Source organism: Sesamum indicum, linkage group LG7, assembly GCF_000512975.1.
Source record: "Sesamum indicum cultivar Zhongzhi No. 13 linkage group LG7, S_indicum_v1.0, whole genome shotgun sequence".
NCBI classification, from domain to species: Eukaryota; Viridiplantae; Streptophyta; class Magnoliopsida; order Lamiales; family Pedaliaceae; genus Sesamum; species Sesamum indicum.
This window is the reverse complement of record NC_026151.1, coordinates 6,146,131-6,164,804: the sequence shown is the minus strand read 5'-3', so window position 1 is coordinate 6,164,804 and position 18,674 is coordinate 6,146,131. Positions and strand designations below refer to the sequence as shown.

Here is an 18,674-nt window from a genome sequence, read left to right as displayed (position 1 = left end):
GCCACATAAGCTCTTAGATGGGAAAAAAAATCCTGCCACATAAGCAATGACATTAAAAAATAAGAGAAAAAACACTTTTTTATTTAGAATTTTTTTTATTAGATATTTTTTTTACATTTCTTCTATGCCTTATAATCACTTACATGTAAAAAAGGTCAAATTACATAAAAATAAATTATACCTATGATGTCCCTGCATGCATATAATAAATAATTTTATGCGCTTTAAAATATATTATAAATTAGAATAACAAATATAACCCAACATATCACTTTAAAAAAAATCAATTTAAGGATATTATCGACCTAATAAAAAAAATATAAATACATAAAATTATAAAAAAATAAAATTATTATTATAAAGATAATTATAAATTAGAGAACAAATAATTATTTTATATAACATAAGTTTAAATAAAAATAACTAACGCCCTATCCCAGCCCACCACCAGACCCTCCTAGATCCATCCCCCCTCGTCACCCTGCAGAGCGGGGCGACAGTCATCGTTTGGGGTGGACATGAGCTGAGCTCCAATCGAGCTCGGCCCAGATCTCAAATTCGAGCACGAGCACCCTATGCTCATGAGCGGAACTTGAGCTCGAGCTCAAGCTCGGGAGCCGAGCTTATGAATTTGAGTTCATTGCTCATATTTTATTTTAAACTTTTTATTTTTTATTAATAAATATATATTATTAATACTAGTTATTATTGTACGCGGTTCTCACAAATATATAAAAGAATCTTGGTGTGAGATGATATGAAAAAAAATTGAGAAAAAGAATAAATTATAATTATACATTATAATAAACTTAGAGAAGTAAGGTGAAAGAAAAATGTGGAGTCGTAGATAGTTAAGAGAAAATATATATATAACTATAAAATTATTAAAAAATATTATAATTACGGATCTGATCAAATTTGTTTAAAGGGAAGAAATGAAAGAAATGATAAATTTGAATATTAAATAATTGGTATGCCAAAAGGATCTTTTTTTATATATATATATATATATATATATTAGTACTAGAGGTCATGGCACGCAATGGTCACGAGCCTATAGAAAAGAATTATAGTGTCAGACAAATAGAAAAAATAAATTGTATTGTGAATTATTAAAACTATGAAAGTTTATAATGAAAAAACATGAAAAAATAGGAAAAAATACATAAAACCCCCGTTGTGTTTCTTTTTCTTGTTTCATGTCTACATATCTAGCCTTCTTTACAGTAGTCGTCAATCTTCATTTTAAAGTAATCAATCTCCGCAAAGTAATCAGGGATGTTCTACCTAAAGTTTGATCTAAAGGAGTATGTTAATTCAAAAAAATGGTCAAATTTCAGTAAAAAAATTATGAGGGGTACGTATATTTGGAATATCATATGTGAAATACGTACGCGGACCCTATCAAGTAGAATTACGTATAAGATGAAACAAAACTCAATACCAAACCTCAAGAGGCGTGGATGTAATTTATCCAAATAATTATACTCTAATGGCCAAGGATGAGTGCTTTGATGATAAGTATGTACATCCTGGCACAAGAGGCCTCCAAATTATCCCTATTTTCATATATGTAGCTCCATTTGATGAGAAAGCCTGAACACACACTCAGACACATACAGATTAGCTCTTATGACTGTGAAGGTTTTCGGCAGAAAGGTATCAGATGTCATAGATGAACTGAATAAAATCATCAAATATATAACTTGAGAACATACAACCCAAGCTACAACTAGACAGTGTTTCAAAGTATTACAGTAGCACCATCCATAACTGGTGCGTGATACACAATCAGTTCCTCAGAAAATACACTCCCTTGATCTTCGAGGAATTTTACCTTTAAGGAAAGCCGATGCAGGCCTCGGCTTGTTGTACTTGAAAATTTTACATATCAAAAAAAGGGTTATATCTGAAGCCCTTATCAATGCTACTGTTATTATAGGATGTACGAGCATTTTTAGAGGACGAGAGCCTCGCTTGCTTCATGGAGTATGAGTGGTCTTGGGGAGCAAAGAGATTTGGATGTGAATTTTCTTCATCATCGAATGTGGTCCATCTTTTGGAGTTGTTTTTCTCGCTGGCTGTAACTCGACAACTTCCCATCTCATCAGCGTGGTCCTTGAATTCTTTTCTAACCATGTCTAACACGCCATCGCCATGACGATCACACCATGATCTAGATTATCCAGAGAAAAGTAACAGCAACTATCAGAACATGTTCCTGATGCTTTTCCTTGAATAAGTGAATAGTTAGCGTGTTTTCATCTATAATCACCAGATTAAGAAGATGAAACCATTGCAATAATAAAGAGAAATGAAACTGAGCAACCGGTCTGCTGGATTCTTCCGGTTGTTTATGTTTCAGGTAACATGGACGAAAACATTTTTGTGTATGATCATTGAGTGAGCATATTTTTTGGTGGAATGGACTAGATGAATGTGAAAGAAACTACTTAAAAATTTGCTCAACCAGAACCTATAACTCTGTAGTCAGAAGAATACATATTCTATCACCATCTAATAACCAAGTGATAATGTGAATTACTTCGGAATCACCATAGTTCTCAAGTATTATGAGCAGAAAAAAAAATACTCAATAAATCAAGAAACAGATATTTGGCCTTACTGTGGGAAGAACTCTTTCAGGTCATTGTTATCAGCTGGAAGCCAAGTTGAGATTTCTTCGGTTCGGCCATCTCTGACAAGTCAAATTAAACCTCTGGTTAACCTCTGTATTAAAACGAGAAGTACATATGGAACCTTGTTATCAGTCCAAGATGAAAAGCTTACGACAAATGAATGTGTGGGCTTTTTGTGTGGAGTTCGTTTTGGATACGGGTTAGCTCGTTCTTTATGTTCTCTCCTGAAACCTACAAGAATTTGGTGAAGGTTATGCAAGATATTTCATCTGCAAGCACTAACTTAGCCAGGTCTCTACACAATGTACCTAAATATTAACCAGTTTCAAGACAATGAGAAATGGTGTTAATTCTTTTACCTCATCAATAAAGAACTCTGCCGGTGAACAGTTTGCATGCAACTTCTTCCTTATTTGCTTGGTGTCAGATCCCTTCCCAACAGGGTGTTGCACAATTTCCCCTGTGTAACCTGCATCATCTGATTTTTCAATAACAGACAGTGGAGTTGTTTCATCCTCCAGGTCATTTTTCTTCCATTTCCTAAATCCGTCAAAACCCCATGTTTTTTTCACTGATTTTACGTTTTCTTTCTCCTCAAGAGCTGGACCATGTTCATTACCACGGCTGCCATGTCCCTCCTTTTGATCTCTCTGAAAGAGTGCCCTGAACGGTTTCTTTTTCCCTTTCTCGCTGCCACTTTGCTTCTCATGCAGCGCGGGTGCTTCCACTACACTCTCCATCATGAGAATGGACTTGGATTCATTTTCTTTCTCACTTAAACGACAATTCCAGAAAGGATTTTCTGTAGAACACACAAGCTGATTCCCGGGAAGACTAACAGTGCTTGCATTTCGATCTCTTGGCTTAATACTGTTTTTGCTGGAATCACTTGCACCCTTATCGTCCAACATTCCATTTTTATTTGGTGATACAAAACCAGAAACAGATGCAGCTCCTTTTATTTTCTTTGGTGTTGAACCATACATCACTTTGTCTTCTTTTACATCAATAACAGACAACTTCTCGTTTGAAATCTCCTTCTGTGCGCCAACTATCACATCTCTTGCCCCAATCTCTGCTCCTTGAAGTGCTAGCCTTTGTAACAAAGGCCTCTTTGATGCATGGTACTCATCCTCTGATATGCATTTGGCATAGAGCAACTCCTAAAAGAGAAAGAACCAGTATTTTCATTTTCCTGTCCCCTTGGAAAGAATAATTGTTTATAGTTCGAAAGTTTTGCTAAACTACAATCATATAACAAGTAAAAGTTATTTACAAAATTCATGACATAATCACATAACCAGAATGAACTGCAAATAGAATATTCACCCTCCAACAAAATAAATTCAGATAACGAATTCATAAGTCCTGCAGATACGATAAATTTTCGTGATGAAATAAGTCGGCCAACAGCACTTGCAAGCTGCAACTTCAGACATTTTGTAATAAAAAGATTAGCAATCGTTAGCTTGCATTCAGCTATCTAATCTACATCCCTTCCAAATTAAATCAAACACTTGCAGTCAAATAACACTTCATACAAATGCCGAATTCAGTATTCGCCCAAGTCCATTCCATTAGCTGCATAGATTTTGTAACTGAGATTCTGTGAAAGTTTACACTTTGTTTTTCTTGCTGAATCTGCTGACAAACTGGTTGTTGACAATACTGATGCATATCTATTGCTGCTTTTACAGGGGATTTAGTGTCTATTAATGTAGTGAACTAAAATGTTAAGGCAAATCCCATTTTATGCAAGCATATCTATTACTCAAATTTCCACAAGTCCATAGGATTTGCAAGTAATATTAAACTCTATCAGACAAGTCTAACAAATGTGTATGCTCAACCAAAGGATGAAAAAGTAAATGAATTTAGTTCAATCATGTCATAAAACCTCAGTTGCTAAAATTTTCGAGGAATCTTTCCAAATACAACCCCATAAAAAGAATCTCCAAAAAAACGTGTCCTTTATTACAGCATAAAAGCACAACAAACCAGCAAAACTTAAATTATCAACAACTAAAGAAAAAAAGAAAAACAAAACTTCACTAACCTGCAAGAAGATCAGCTTGTCCCTTATAATGACAGACGGCTCGTAGTCGTGATCGAAGGGCGAGGCAGTGAGGGTCTCAAGAAGATGTGTTCTGAAAGCGGAGACCTCATTCTCATGAAGAATTCCCTCTTTACAAAGTCCCATCAAGTTAAGTATCTGGTGGTATGATTCTTGCTGCCATTTCAGATTATCCGACTGCTGCTTCGCCGCCCGCTGCTCCGCCGCAGCTATCGCCGGCAGCCGCCTCTTTCTGAAGGAGAATGGGAGGATATTCTTGCAGATGGAGGTGATGGAATCATGCAGTGATGTGTAGTATGTGGGGGTGTATGTGTACACCATTTTCTTGAAAAACTTCTCTTTTTTCTACTTCTTTTTGCGGAATATTTCGCTGGTTTGTCTGATTTGATTCAGCTGAGATTTCGGGTTTTTCTGATTTTTCGTCGGATCTTTTTCCCTTTTTTGCTTTTTGGAGGGTTTTATAGTTGAATTATTGCAGATGTTGATGAGAAGAGGCTTTGGTGTAAGAGCTTTTGAATTATGGGGAGCCGGCCTCCTGTTAAACGGTAAGTTGGAACTAGCCGTTGTCTTTTAAACGTTGGGTTGACGTGAAACGGCGACGTGCCGAGATTTGCTGGACTGTATTGAGTGCCTTTTAGAATGGGCCGTAAATGGTATTACTATTTGGGCTACAGTTCCATTTCCGGCAATAAAGTGGTGGGCTAAGGAATACTTAATTGGGCCTCAGTGGAATTTTTTACGATGAGGCTAATTTTAATCAAGTTAATATATTCTATAGAGAAAATTGCATAAAACCCTCCTGTTATGAAAATTCAACAAAAAAAATCTCAATATTAAAAATATAAGTAAATTTTTTTTATATTTTTTAAAATTTTGCACACTCTCTCCTTACCGTTTATTTGGCTTAACTGTGTTAGTTACTTTTGTGATTTCCCGTTATACCAGAGATGGTGGTGAGACGGAGGTCGGGGGGGGGGGGGGGGGGGGGGGGGGGGGGCTTGGGAAAAACGATGCCGTGCTATTTTTTCTTTCTTTGGTTTTTATTTTTAATTTGATTTTATAAATTTTAATATATTTAAATTAATTATGTATTTTTTATATTTAAATATAATTATATTACAATTTATTTATTGTAATTTATATAAACAATATAATTTTAAAATATATTCAACACAAAATTAAATTAATTAATAATATTTAAGAAAAAATATCATGTAAATTTTACAATAAGTAATATGATTTCAAATATATTCAAAACAAAATCAAATTAACTAATGATATTTAGGAAAAAAAATCATGTATTTTAATTTTAAAAACTTATAGATATTAAAATAATCCTAAATATTTGATATTTTTGTAATAATTTAATTTGATGTAATAATTTTTTTAATTTTTAAATATTTCATGAATACTAATTGTTTAGTATATAATATTTTTTTAGTAAAATGTGAAAAATGTAAAGAATTAATCATAAAAATAAAGAAAAGGGATAATTGCATAAGATAGGGGTAATTTGTCCATTCAAAATGGTCAAAAGCTGAAAATAGGTCAAAATGGTATCCTACTCTCATTTCTGGCGCGTGTAAGCAACTTTCCTTTTTTTTTTTTTTAAAACGAAAAGGATTTTTCTTTTTGCAGGATTTATATTTATAGGGAGTTTTTTTTTGCTATTGCAATTTCTTATAACACAAGGGGTATTATTTTTCCTATCCTATATTATGAAATGAGTCCAAAATCACTACAAAAAATATTGATTGTTCTCTACATTATAATTTAGTATATCTTAAAAATCAGGACAAACAAATACTATTCACCAAGGTAAAATAAAATCAATGCTACAACTTAAGTTTTGATTATCATTAATCAACATCGCAAAGATTAAATGTTTAAGAGAGTGTTTGCGAGAGCTTGTAAGATTGTTCTTCAACTTCTAGTTTTCAAAAAGTATTTTTAACGTATTTGAGGTGTCAGTTTCTCCTTTAAAACTGCTAAGAAAAGAGATTTTAAGCCAAAAGCTAAAAACACATTGATAGGTACTTCTAGCAGCTTTGGCTTTTTTGAATAAATCCAACTTTATTTTTTACTACTTTACCCTTATTATAGTAATTTTAATTCAACTTTATTATTTTTAACTTATTTTTAAAATTATAAATTTAAAGATGATATTGAAATTTTTAAATAATTTGAACAATTTAACAATAATCAAATTTATATTTTTGCATATTTTAATATTTTAAATTTTTTATATTTTATTTGCTATATCATCTAATTAAATTATACCTATATTATTAAAAAATATAAATTAAATGACTATGATAAATTAATAAAAAGATATATATATATATATATATATATATTGCAATCATGCAAGTTAATTATTGTCTATGTGATGCATGCCAAAGCTACATGTATGATGAGATTAGTGGACACAAGATCATGGGTCAAATTCTTTCGCAAGCCTGAAATGGGGACATGCAAAAAAAATGTTGGCATTCTAATACTCAAGTCACTACCCAATTTCAGAATCATAAGATTCAAAAGAAAAGCATAACCACAAAATAATAAGCTATGATGTGAAGACAATTGAGATAGAAATTTGTACTAGAATGAGTGCTTGTGTAAGCAAACTAATTGCTATCCTTGGTTTGGGGGTTAAACTTGCTTTTATAGTCGAATCCCCTAGCAAGTGAGGAGTCATGTTCCCTAAGAGTTGGGAGGTGATGGTTGTGGATAGGCTTTCTCAGAATTCGGTATTGGTTGGAGATATCTAAGGAAGTTCGGCCTAGCTAAGAGAGATCAAAATAGGGTAGGGATCCTTCTAGTCATATCCTGATTTCTTAGGAGAAGCCACATGGGAAGCCTCATCGGGTCCTTGTTGTATTCCACGTGCACGTCCACATGAAGAATTTGTCGCTACTTGGGTTAGCATCTTCTTGACAGACAGGGTGGCATTGGGCGCCCTAACCCTTGGGTTGATAGACTTCTCATTTGAGTCTCATTCTCCTAGAATTAATTGAGTGGGAGTTTTTGGGGCCATCTTTGGGCTTCCTACTTTGTTGAGTTTCTTTGGTTTGTGGACCCTCATGCGTTGGCCATGAATTGGGCCAATTATTTTTTGTAATATCATTCTATCTCCCCCATTTAGAGGAGGAGGTCCACTCAATCCTCCTTAGAGTAGAGGTCTATGGTAGGGATCTCTTTGTCCCCCTCCTCAGGAAAAGTCTTTTTCAAGAGTGTCCTTCATTCCAAAGAGAAAGGAGATAATCCCCTTGAATTTTGGTAACTGCCTTGTCAGGCATGATTTGATAGCTAGAGCTAGCCTGCCTTGGTGGACCTGTGGTCACCACTCTGCACTCTTAGTGGGCAGTAAATGGTAATCGCCCCTCCGAGTAACTTATTTTCTGGGTAATTGCGCAATGAGGGAAGGTTACTTGGCATAAACATGCGTAACCGCATCCTCTTTTTTTGCCTTCCTCTTTAGCAGCACCCCTTTCCCTTCTTCTTTCATTTCCCCCACAACTTGGAGAGAGAATTTAAATTTTGGAGGCTTTGTATTTCATCTACTTCTTGCCTTATTCCCATAAGTTTTTCTTTGTCTACCTCACTTAGTGTCTTCATTTTTTTTCTTAGTTTCTTTCTTTTTTGTGAGCTTTGGTCTAGATTTTTTTTTTATGGCTTTCTCGGACGAATCTGTATAATTTGTGGGTGAAAGAGTGATCAATGATGACCCCTCCGAGGCCACCTCTATGGGGCCCGACCCCAGCTCGTTTACCTATGGAGGGACTTAGATGGAGCCTACGGAGGGCCGTCGCTGCTTAGCATCGTTTATTGGTTGAATCCTCAAAGACGGAAGAGGAAGAAAACGTTAAGGAGAATGAAGAATAGGGATCCTTGCCAGGGGAGGAGGAGATGGAGGAACCCGAGGTTGCTGGTGGTGAGGGAGAGAAAGCACCTGGCACTGATGTCAGGGATTGAGTCCCTTCCTCCCTCAAATCCCCTGAATTCCGATATTTAATTAAGAAGTATGGGATCCGTTCGAATTATACTATTTATGTCCTTGACTATCAAGAGGAAGAAAACGTTAAGGAGAATGAGGAATAGGGATCATTGCCAGGGGAGGAGGAGATGGAGGAGCCCGAGGTTGTTGGTGGTGAGGGAGAGAAAGCACCTAGCACTGTTGTCAGGGATTGGGTCCCTTCCTCAAATCCCCTGAATTTCGATGTTTAATGAAGAAGTATGGGATCCGTTCGAATTATACTATTTATGTCCCTTCCCTGATAGTCAACCAAAATCTCCATCCAACTACTTATGTTTTTTCACTATCCAACTCAGGACAGGTTTTTGCTTCCCCATCCCTCGATTTTACGATGAGGTCGCTCAAATTTTTTGGAGCCCCCTCAATCAAATGGCCCCCAATTCTTTTCTTCTCTTAGCTAGTTTTGCCAGGATGTTTCTGTACAATATTGCTCCTGATGAGAAAATGTTTCTTCTAATATTTGAAGTTAAAAAAGTTTGAGCTTGATACTTTTATTTCTCCCACCCGACGTGGGTTGCATTTTTTGCCCGCTCCTAATGGCCCAAAGCGTTGGAGAGGTAGTTTTTTCTTTGTCCTTCCTCCTGCCAAATTGGTCTTCCTCCATTGGTGGATTCATGATCTCCCTTCCATTTCATTTTTCATTGTGAGGGATAGGACTGCAACCTTCTCTCTTTTTGTAGAGGATCTAATGGAAAAGTAATTTAACTTTATATTTTTTAAAATACAGTAATTTATCCAAATGGAAAAGTAATTGCGTAATTTAAAAATACAGAGGAATAAATAATCTTTTTTCATAAGGGAGTAATTTACAATTGCAACATCGCACAAGAGTAAATTACAGCAACCCCCTTATTTTCATGTAAAAAATGTGAAGTATCCATTTGTTACTAACTTCTCATCGCTCTTCTTTAAAATCTATCATCATAAATATAATTAATATTTAAATCAGATAAAGGAATGCGCGGGCGCTCATAGAAACACTTAAAAGCGCGTTCCTAATGAAAGAGTCGTGTTGCGTCCGCGTTAGTTAAAAGGGACATTTATGGAGCCGGCAAATCGACACTAAATCTCAACCATTTGTTAAGCTCTCAAGTCAAAAGACCTTCTGAGTTCTTTTTCTTCCGATAGTGACACTTTTTGATTATGTAATATTACATCACTATAAAAAAATATAACATTTAAATAATAATAATTATCATGATTAAAAATTAATAACAGCGACAAAAAGTCATATACTACGGCCAAACAATGATTATTGATTGTGATTTTTTCGAGCATGGCTAATACATTTATAATGGCTAGAAGCCACCAAAAAATACTTTTTATAGCTCATAACCATGACAAAAATAATTTTGATGGCGAATAAATTAAATTATTAGATCGATTTTTGTTTAACTGCAAAGCTTCAATATGTAGCTAATAAAATCTAGTCAATGGTAATTTTTTTCTGGTGCATGTATATATCAAAGTAATAGAGATATTTTATAAACACGTAGTGTTTATATATATTTAGTTTCAATAGCAACTATATTAAATAATGACTCTAAATATATAATTATACTAGTTGAAAAATAAATTATTTTAATCGGCATAAACAATACAAAATTAAAATAAATATGCTTGTTTTAGAAAGAAAAAAACGTAATATTTTTAAATTTTATTTTTAAACTATTATATATGCTTTTTTTAAAATTTACAATTTTCCCGACGCTTTCAAAAAGTTTGTAATATTTATTAACTTGAAAAATGTGATAGAAACGAAACTTTAATAGGCATATAAGCCTAAGCTGCACTTCACTTCTCTGATATTTCCTTCCACTCTCTTCCAAACTTGGTTTGATTTTTTTCCCTATATATCCCTATCCGCATTCAACACGGCCACAGCAACACGGCAAGAACACACACACTCACACACATATATATATAAGCAACTCAAATCATAATTGCCAATAGGGTTACTCCCATTTGCATTTCTTGTTCTTTTCCTCAGACGCAGATTCCTCCAAGGTAATGTTTCCATCTCCACACATGGCCAGGCCTCAAGACAAACCTACCTTCCCCACAGTCTACGACGAAGAGGCGGGCGGGTGCGGCTGTTTCCGCCGGTTCTGCTTCGGGTGGGACGACGTCGAGAGCCGTAGCTATCTGCTGCAAGAGAGGCAAGAAGGAGTGGCCCATAAAGAAGCCTGGATTGTGGCACGACTCAAGAAACTGAGGGAGTTGTCGGAGGTCTTGGCGGGGCCGAAATGGAAGAATTTGATCAGAAGAATAGGGAAGATTTGCAAGCTCAGAAGACATAATAAGTCGACCTTACAGTTCCAGTATTCGCCCGAGAGCTATGCACTGAATTTTGCGGGTGATGATGAGGAAGAAGATGAAATTATTTTGCACAGTTTTTCGGTAAGGTTTGCGCCTGGTTTTGCCCTAAATGATCAGCACAAGAAACCAGCCCTATCATCATAGTTGTACAGAATATGGGAAATTTTCTGGAATTGCTGAATATATATTAATGATCATGATGTTGTTTAGCTTATTGGTTTTCAATTTTGATGATATGTAGTTTTATGGGCTCAGAATTAATTAGGGAAAGCTGCACTTTAGAAATAAACAAAAAAAACCCTGTAAAAAATAAAATAGTAAATTATTCCTTATTGTTTGAAAAATAAAGCAATTATCTCTCTATCTAAAACACTTGCAGCGGGTAATTTGCTTCATTTTTTTAAATACAAATGATAATTTTCTTATTCTTGTTTACAAGAGACATTTGCGCATGCTCATTTCACATATAATAGGGGTAAATTACATTTAATCGGAATTAATTATGAATTCTTCTAATTTGGAGGTAATATAACTAGATTGTTTAAAAGTTTAGCCCCTCTATCAATCCATTAAAATGATGAAGTATTGGTGGCTTCAGCTTGGCGATGGAGGGTTTTATGCCTACAATCAATAAATATTCATAATTATTGTTTTTCCACTCTGTTCTTATTCAAGAATTTTCCAGAATGGAATATTAATTGACTCTTATTCAGATATACGCGAAAATATCAGGTAATGTTTTGATCTTATCCATTAATATTTGTGGTGTTCTTACTCGTAATATCTTTGACAAATAAAATTTCTCATATTTTAAGTTTATATCAAAAGCGAACGATAAAATTTCTTAAAACGAGATTTTTATACAAGGATATCACAAGGTATTTTATTAAATTAATTTTTTTATAGCATCTCCTGAACTCCTGATTGGAATATAAAAATCTAATTATTCACGCTAAAATAAAATAATGCTATAGCAACATATTTTTACCATGAAATTTACATAAAATCATGGCAAAACAGTATTGCCATGGAAATTTGCAAAGAAAAAATTTCTGGTGCTATAGGTACCAATGCTATAGTTGCAACGGTTTATTCCATCAGTGCAAAATTTTGCCACAGGTAATTGCCCGTTGCGAAAATCCATGTCAAATTATGTTTCCAAAACCTTTGACTTTTAACGAATCTTGCAATAATTTTTGGAACGATATTTGCAACAGAATTCTCTATATTTTTGCAATGACTTTATGATAATGTTTCCATTGCAAAATTTATAAAAATTTCGTTACGATATCTTATTTCATTGCGACGAAATTCCCTTGCAACGCATTATTTGCAACAACTGCCATTCCAAATTGTGCAACAACATGTGTAATGAACTTCAATCCTTTACAAATTTTACAATAGATTTTGCAACGATTATTTTTATTAAAATCCATTGCAAATGTTTATTATCAAATTTTATAATAAATTTCATAATTTTTATTTACAATATTTTTTGTTTCAACTTTTTATACATAATTTTTTAAATTAAAATTATGTTTAATTTACAAATAACAATTTATAAAATTCAAACATAAAATAAATATTTAATCAAAATAATAATTCAGTACATGCCAAAACATGTCTATTACACAAAAATTTAAATTTTCAAGTATCTAATACTCAATATTGGGTCATTATTTTAATAATCATCTAAAGGTGGTTGAACAGATGGTGGGTCATTGTCACTGGAGCCATCTTCTTATTCATTCATATCTTCCGTCGTACCAAATTTATTCGTGAATTGCATCTTTAGTATTTATATCTGTTTCTGTAACATTTAACTTGATAGTTAGCTTACTTAAACATATTTGCATAAACATAGTAAATATAAAAAAAAAAATCCACATACCATATCTACATGAACATATTAAATAAATAAATAACTTAGTTATATTAGTTATAACATTTAAGTTGATAGTTAGCTTACCTAAAACTTTTAAATTTAAGTTAACTAAGTTAAAATAATTTCATTGAAACTTTTAAATTGTTAGTTTAATTGAATCTTTAAAGTTCATAGTCAGCTTAGTTAGATTAGTTTCATTTGAGCTTTTAAATTGATAGTTGACTTGGTTAATTAGTTTAGTTAAAGCTTTAAAGTTCATAATTAGCTTAATTAGATTAGTTTAATTGAAGCTTATTAAGTTGATAGTTAACTAAGTTAAAGTGGTTTAGTTGAAACTTTTAAGTTGATTTAGTTGAAGTTTTTAAGTTAATAGGTAACTTAGCTAAATTTGTTTAGTTGTAACTTTAATGTTCATAGTTAGTTTAGTTACATTATTTTGGTTGAAGTTTTTAAGTTGATAGTTAACTAAGTTAAATTAATTTAATTGAAAATTTTAAGTTTATGGTTCATAGCTTTTAATTAAATTTTAGTTAATAGTTCATAGCTCTTAATTAACTTTTAAATTGTTAGTTTAGTTAGCTATATGGAATCCTAATATATATACAATAGCAAAAATTTTTGTACATACTTGAATGTAAGCTAGCTAAACCTCCAGACATGTGACTTGTTGCACCAGTTTGATTACAAACAGCTAAATCTCACATAGAATATCAAACTTATAGTATAGTAAAAGATATGAGGCCTAAAAATAGGTAAAGAAAAACAAATAATAAAACAAGAATGAATAAGGGTGTAAGTGTTCTTTTTTTGCCTTTTTGCAGCGGATTTTGCCACAACCCTCACATTCACTGCAAAATCTGAGGCAAAAGTGTAATTTTGTAAATAATGCATTACAGTTGTATTGTATGGATTGCAACTAAGCAAAAAATTGTTGTGAATTCCGTGGCTAATGTAACATCTCCATATTAAAAAGCACTAATCTTATTGTACAGCTTGCAACGGGTTAAACTACTATTGCAAAAATCGTGGCAAATGTAACATCTAAAAAATAAATGCCTCCAACTACCTTGTACGGATTGCAATGATCAACGTCAGTGCAAATATTATTGCAAATTTACCATCAAACTTTGTCACGACTTTACGTCCTTGGGAAAAACCATTGCAAGCTAAACTCCTTAATTTGCAAGTAAAAATATAACAAGAAGTTCGTGGAAAATTTATTTGTTATTGAAAATTTTGTAACTTGAAGATTGTTGTGAAATCCGTTGCAAAAAAATAATTAAATTGCAATGGCTTCTTTCCGTTGTAATATTTATTGCAAATTATTAGCAACGGATATAATTTGAAACTTCGGTGCAAACTTAACCATGGATATTAACTCTTATACAAATCATTGCAGATTAGCAGTGGATATGTTCCGTGGCAACATTTACCACAACTTTTGCAACGAAAGTGGGTCATTCAAATGACCGATTTTTGCAATTGAATTTTGCAGCGAAATGTCCGTTGCAATATTTCATTACTGTTTTGCCACGAAAATTTCAATTTTTGGAATTTTGTTGCAAAATCGTGGCAAAGTCCGTAGCAAATTTTCCACGAAAAATCTCTGTTGCAAAAAAATCATTACTATAGCATTGTTTTTTTTTAGGGGTTAAATTCATTTTGACCCCCAGTGATATATTAAAATATCAAAAATCTCTCTATGAAATTTTTAATATAAAAAATCATCCTTATGTTATGAATAAATAATCACACCGCCCCCTGGTCAATTTGAACCTATTTTTTAGAAACAATTAGTAAAATACCCCTTCTAGTCAACCAGTCAAACTAAGTATATTTATATATAATTATTTTAATTTATAATATATATAATTTATAACTATTAAAATATATTTATAATATATGAGCGACACCAAGTCGAGGGCAAGGGCCGTCGCCCACGCCCTCCTCTTTAGCAACAGCGACGGCGAAGAGTTTATTTTTTTAAATATATAATTTTTAATTAATTTAATTAAAGTTATATTTTATTATATAAATAATTAAATAATTATTAATATAAAATAATATTTTATTATTAATAAATATATAATATTATATGTATTAGATGTGAGAGAAGGGCAAAAATGTCAAAAAGGTATTTTTATAGCAAATTTGTAGTCAAAAGCGCGTGTAGGTCAATTTCTGTAAGGAGGGGATTTTTTTAACTTTATTTTATATCATAGGGGGTATTCGATACTTTAATTTTTATAGGAGATTTTTAAAGCATTCTTATTGTCTGCAATCGGCTGGCAATAGAAAAAGCAACTTTAGGCGGGGCGATAGGGGCATGTACCGGCATTGAATTCTTCCATGGCCATCCTAATATCACCAGAAATTCCACATACCTCATTCATTTCTCGGACTGCATTAAAGTCCCCCCCTACTAGCCAGGGCTCGTCCGAGTGTTCATGTGCCAATGTTTCCAGAATAGTCCATAAGTTCCTACGATCAATCATCTCAGAGGCACCATAAACGATAGTAATAATGAGCGATTTACTGTCAGTCCTATTAGTGACACGACAATGCATAAATTGATTCCCTGAATCAAGTATATGAACATCAACAACATTTGCATCCCACGCTACCCAAATACGGTTACCCACAGATGCATAATCAATAAACCATTTCCAATGAGGAAGCAAGACAAAAGGCTATGATAACTAGAGGAAGGAAATCGTGCGAACCATCTATCATTAATAAGGATACGATCCAATCTCTTCCAAAGACTCTGCGAGTTCGTGTTGCAATTATGCCAGGTATACCATTCACCCTGCATAGGCAAAGGTATTAACCCGGCCTCCTGAATACCGGCATTGAATTCTTCCATGGCCATCCTAATATCACCAGAAATTCCACATACCTCATTCATTTCTCGGACTGCATTAAAGTCCCCCCCTACTCTCCTCGCGTGCGAAACGGAATATAAGCCATCCACTCTCGTGTTGCTGGAAACTAGCACCCCAAGATTGGGGCGCGGATCGCCTTGCCTTAAGTCCGGGGAACTTGCCGGCAATGTAGCCGACAAGGCAAAAGCCCAATTTTGCTCGGACATCAAGTAGGTCATCGGAACCCAAGGTCAGTGGGCCATCATCGACTGTGTATTTGTTGAGCTTATTTTCAGCGGTGAGTTTTCGATTGGCGCTGAATAAGCCGGCGAATGAGACTGTTTTGTTGCCCGTATGTTCCTTCACCGGCAGTTTCCCCTCCGGCCGGTTTTCGGTGCCGTTTTCTGTAACATTCTTTGTGATATGGGAGGGAGAGTCCTCCAAGTCAGCAATGAACTCAGTAAAAGTCAAAGAACTCACCTTGCCGGCAGCGGTGGTGGCGGTCGGTTTGGTGGACGGTCCGGTGGCAGCATTTTTGGCTGCTGCAGCAGCAATTTTTCCAGTTTCAGCAGCGGTGGTGGTGGTCGGTTTGATGGCCCGACCGGTGGCAGCATTTATGGCAGCTGCAGCAGCAGTTTTTTCCGTTACAGTCGCTGCCGGTGGCCGGTCGGAGGGCTGGCCGGAAGCAGAATTTGCTGCTGGTTTCATGGCCTTCTTGTTCTTTGCCATGGCTGATTTTTGAACCAAAGAGGATGTGCAGCAGTGGGAGAATATGCTGCAGAAATTTGCAGCTCCAAAACAGGCAAAAAGCAGCAGAAATTGCAGGAAACAGCAGGCAGCAGGGAAAGTGCAGAAACAGCAGTGCAGCAGGCAGTTTATGTTGCTGCCAGAAAAGGAAACTTTTCACCTACCTCCGGCAGCTCGTTTTGGCCGGAAAAAATGGCTGAAAATTGGGCAACAGCAACAGCAAAATGATGCAAAAATGAACAGAAACTGCAGCAAGGTTCTATCCATGCAAATGGCTGCAAACTGCAGCAGTTTTTCGCCAAAAACAGCAGCCAAAACAGCAGTATTTCTGCAGAGAAGATGGTGGAAAATTGCACAGTTGCAGCAGCAAAATGGTGCTAAAAACGCACAGCAATAGCAGCAGATTGATGGCAGAATGCAGCCCGTGCAAGCAGCTCGAAATTGCAGCAGAAAACCACCCAAAACAGCAGCAAAAAACAGCAGAAAACAGCAGAAAAACAGAACCTGTTTTGCAACTCCGGTGGAGGCTTTCCCGCCGGCAAGACGACTTCAAAACCCAAAACCGTTCGGTAGAAATGATGAGCAGCCGAAGGGGAAACGTTTAATCGGTCCGGAATTTGCAGAAACTCGAAGAAGAGACATGGAAGAGCAAACCAAAGATGAGGCACTCTAGAGAGAATTTTCTAGAGAGAGAAATCTCTTAACCTCACACTGAGAGCTCTTTCTTCTGAGAGCTCTTTCTTGATTCTATGGGTGGTGGTGCATGGCCGTTCTTAGTTGGTGGAGCGATTTGTCTGGTTAATTCCGTTAACGAACGAGACCTCAGCCTGCTAACTAGCTATGCGGAGGTATCCCTCCGCGGCCAGCTTCTTAGAGGGACTACGGCCTTTTAAGCCGCGGAAGTTTGAGGCAATAACAGGTCTGTGATGCCCTTAGATGTCCTGGGCCGCACGCGCGCTACACTGATGTATTCAACGAGTCTATAGCCTTGGCCGACAGACCCGGGTAATCTTTGAAATTTCATCGTGATGGGGATAGATCATTGCAATTGTTGGTCTTCAACGAGGAATTCCTAGTAAGCGCGAGTCATCAGCTCGCGTTGACTACGTCCCGGCCCTTTGTACACACCGCCCGTCGCTCCTACCGATTGAATGGTCCGGTGAAGTGTTCGGATCGAGGCGACGTGGGCGGTTCGCTGCCCGCGACGTCGCGAGAAGTCCACTGAACCTTATCATTTAGAGGAAGGAGAAGTCGTAACAAGGTTTCCGTAGGTGAACCTGCGGAAGGATCATTGTCGAAACCTGCAGAAGCAGACCGCGAACACGTTGCAAACAGAATCGGGGCCCGGGCGCGGGGCGAACGCCCCCGTCCGGTCCCCTCCCCCGCCGGCGCGCGCGAACGCGCTCGACGGGCGGGCTAACGAACCCCCGGCGCGGCACGCGCCAAGGAAAACCGAACGAAGCCGCCGCCGCACGGTGGCCCCGTCCGCGGGGTGCACGGGCGGAGGGGACGTCTCTCGAATGTCAAAACGACTCTCGGCAACGGATATCTCGGCTCTCGCATCGATGAAGAACGTAGCGAAATGCGATACTTGGTGTGAATTGCAGAATCCCGTGAACCATCGAGTCTTTGAACGCAAGTTGCGCCCGAAGCCATTAGGCCAGGGCACGTCTGCCTGGGCGTCACGCATCGCGCCGCCCCCCCCCCCGTCGCGTGGGGGGCGGACATTGGCCTCCCGTGCGCACCCGCGCGCGGTCGGCCCAAATGCGATCCCGCGGCGACGCTCGTCACGACCAGTGGTGGTTGAACGCTCAACTCGCGTGCTGTCGTGCCGCGCTCGGCGTCGTCCGCTCGGGCATCACGTTGGACCCAAAGGCGCCAGCGCCTCCGACCGCGACCCCAGGTCAGGCGGGATCACCCGCTGAGTTTAAGCATATCAATAAGCGGAGGAAAAGAAACTTACAAGGATTCCCCTAGTAACGGCGAGCGAACCGGGAACAGCCCAACTTGAGAACCGGGCGGCTTCGCTGTCCGAATTGTAGTCTGGAGAAGCGTCCGCAGCGGCGGACCGGGCCCAAGTCCCCTGGAAAGGGGCGCCGGAGAGGGTGAG

The 18,674-nt window shown here is 36.7% G+C and overlaps 2 protein-coding genes across 2 annotated transcripts; one reads left to right on the top strand and one right to left on the bottom strand.

The window, feature by feature from the left end:
* Window positions 1,628–5,249, bottom strand: LOC105166409. Its single transcript, XM_011085750.2, has 5 exons — window positions 4,696–5,249; window positions 2,999–3,802; window positions 2,791–2,870; window positions 2,627–2,698; window positions 1,628–2,176 (listed from the first exon to the last, which is right to left on the bottom strand). Exons 1-5 carry the CDS (start codon window positions 5,032–5,034, stop codon window positions 1,885–1,887), a joined length of 1,587 nt encoding a protein of 528 aa, XP_011084052.1. The 5' UTR covers window positions 5,035–5,249; the 3' UTR covers window positions 1,628–1,884.
* On the top strand, window positions 10,778–11,212 carry LOC105166496. Its single transcript, XM_011085873.1, has one exon. It carries the CDS (start codon window positions 10,778–10,780, stop codon window positions 11,210–11,212), a length of 435 nt encoding a protein of 144 aa, XP_011084175.1.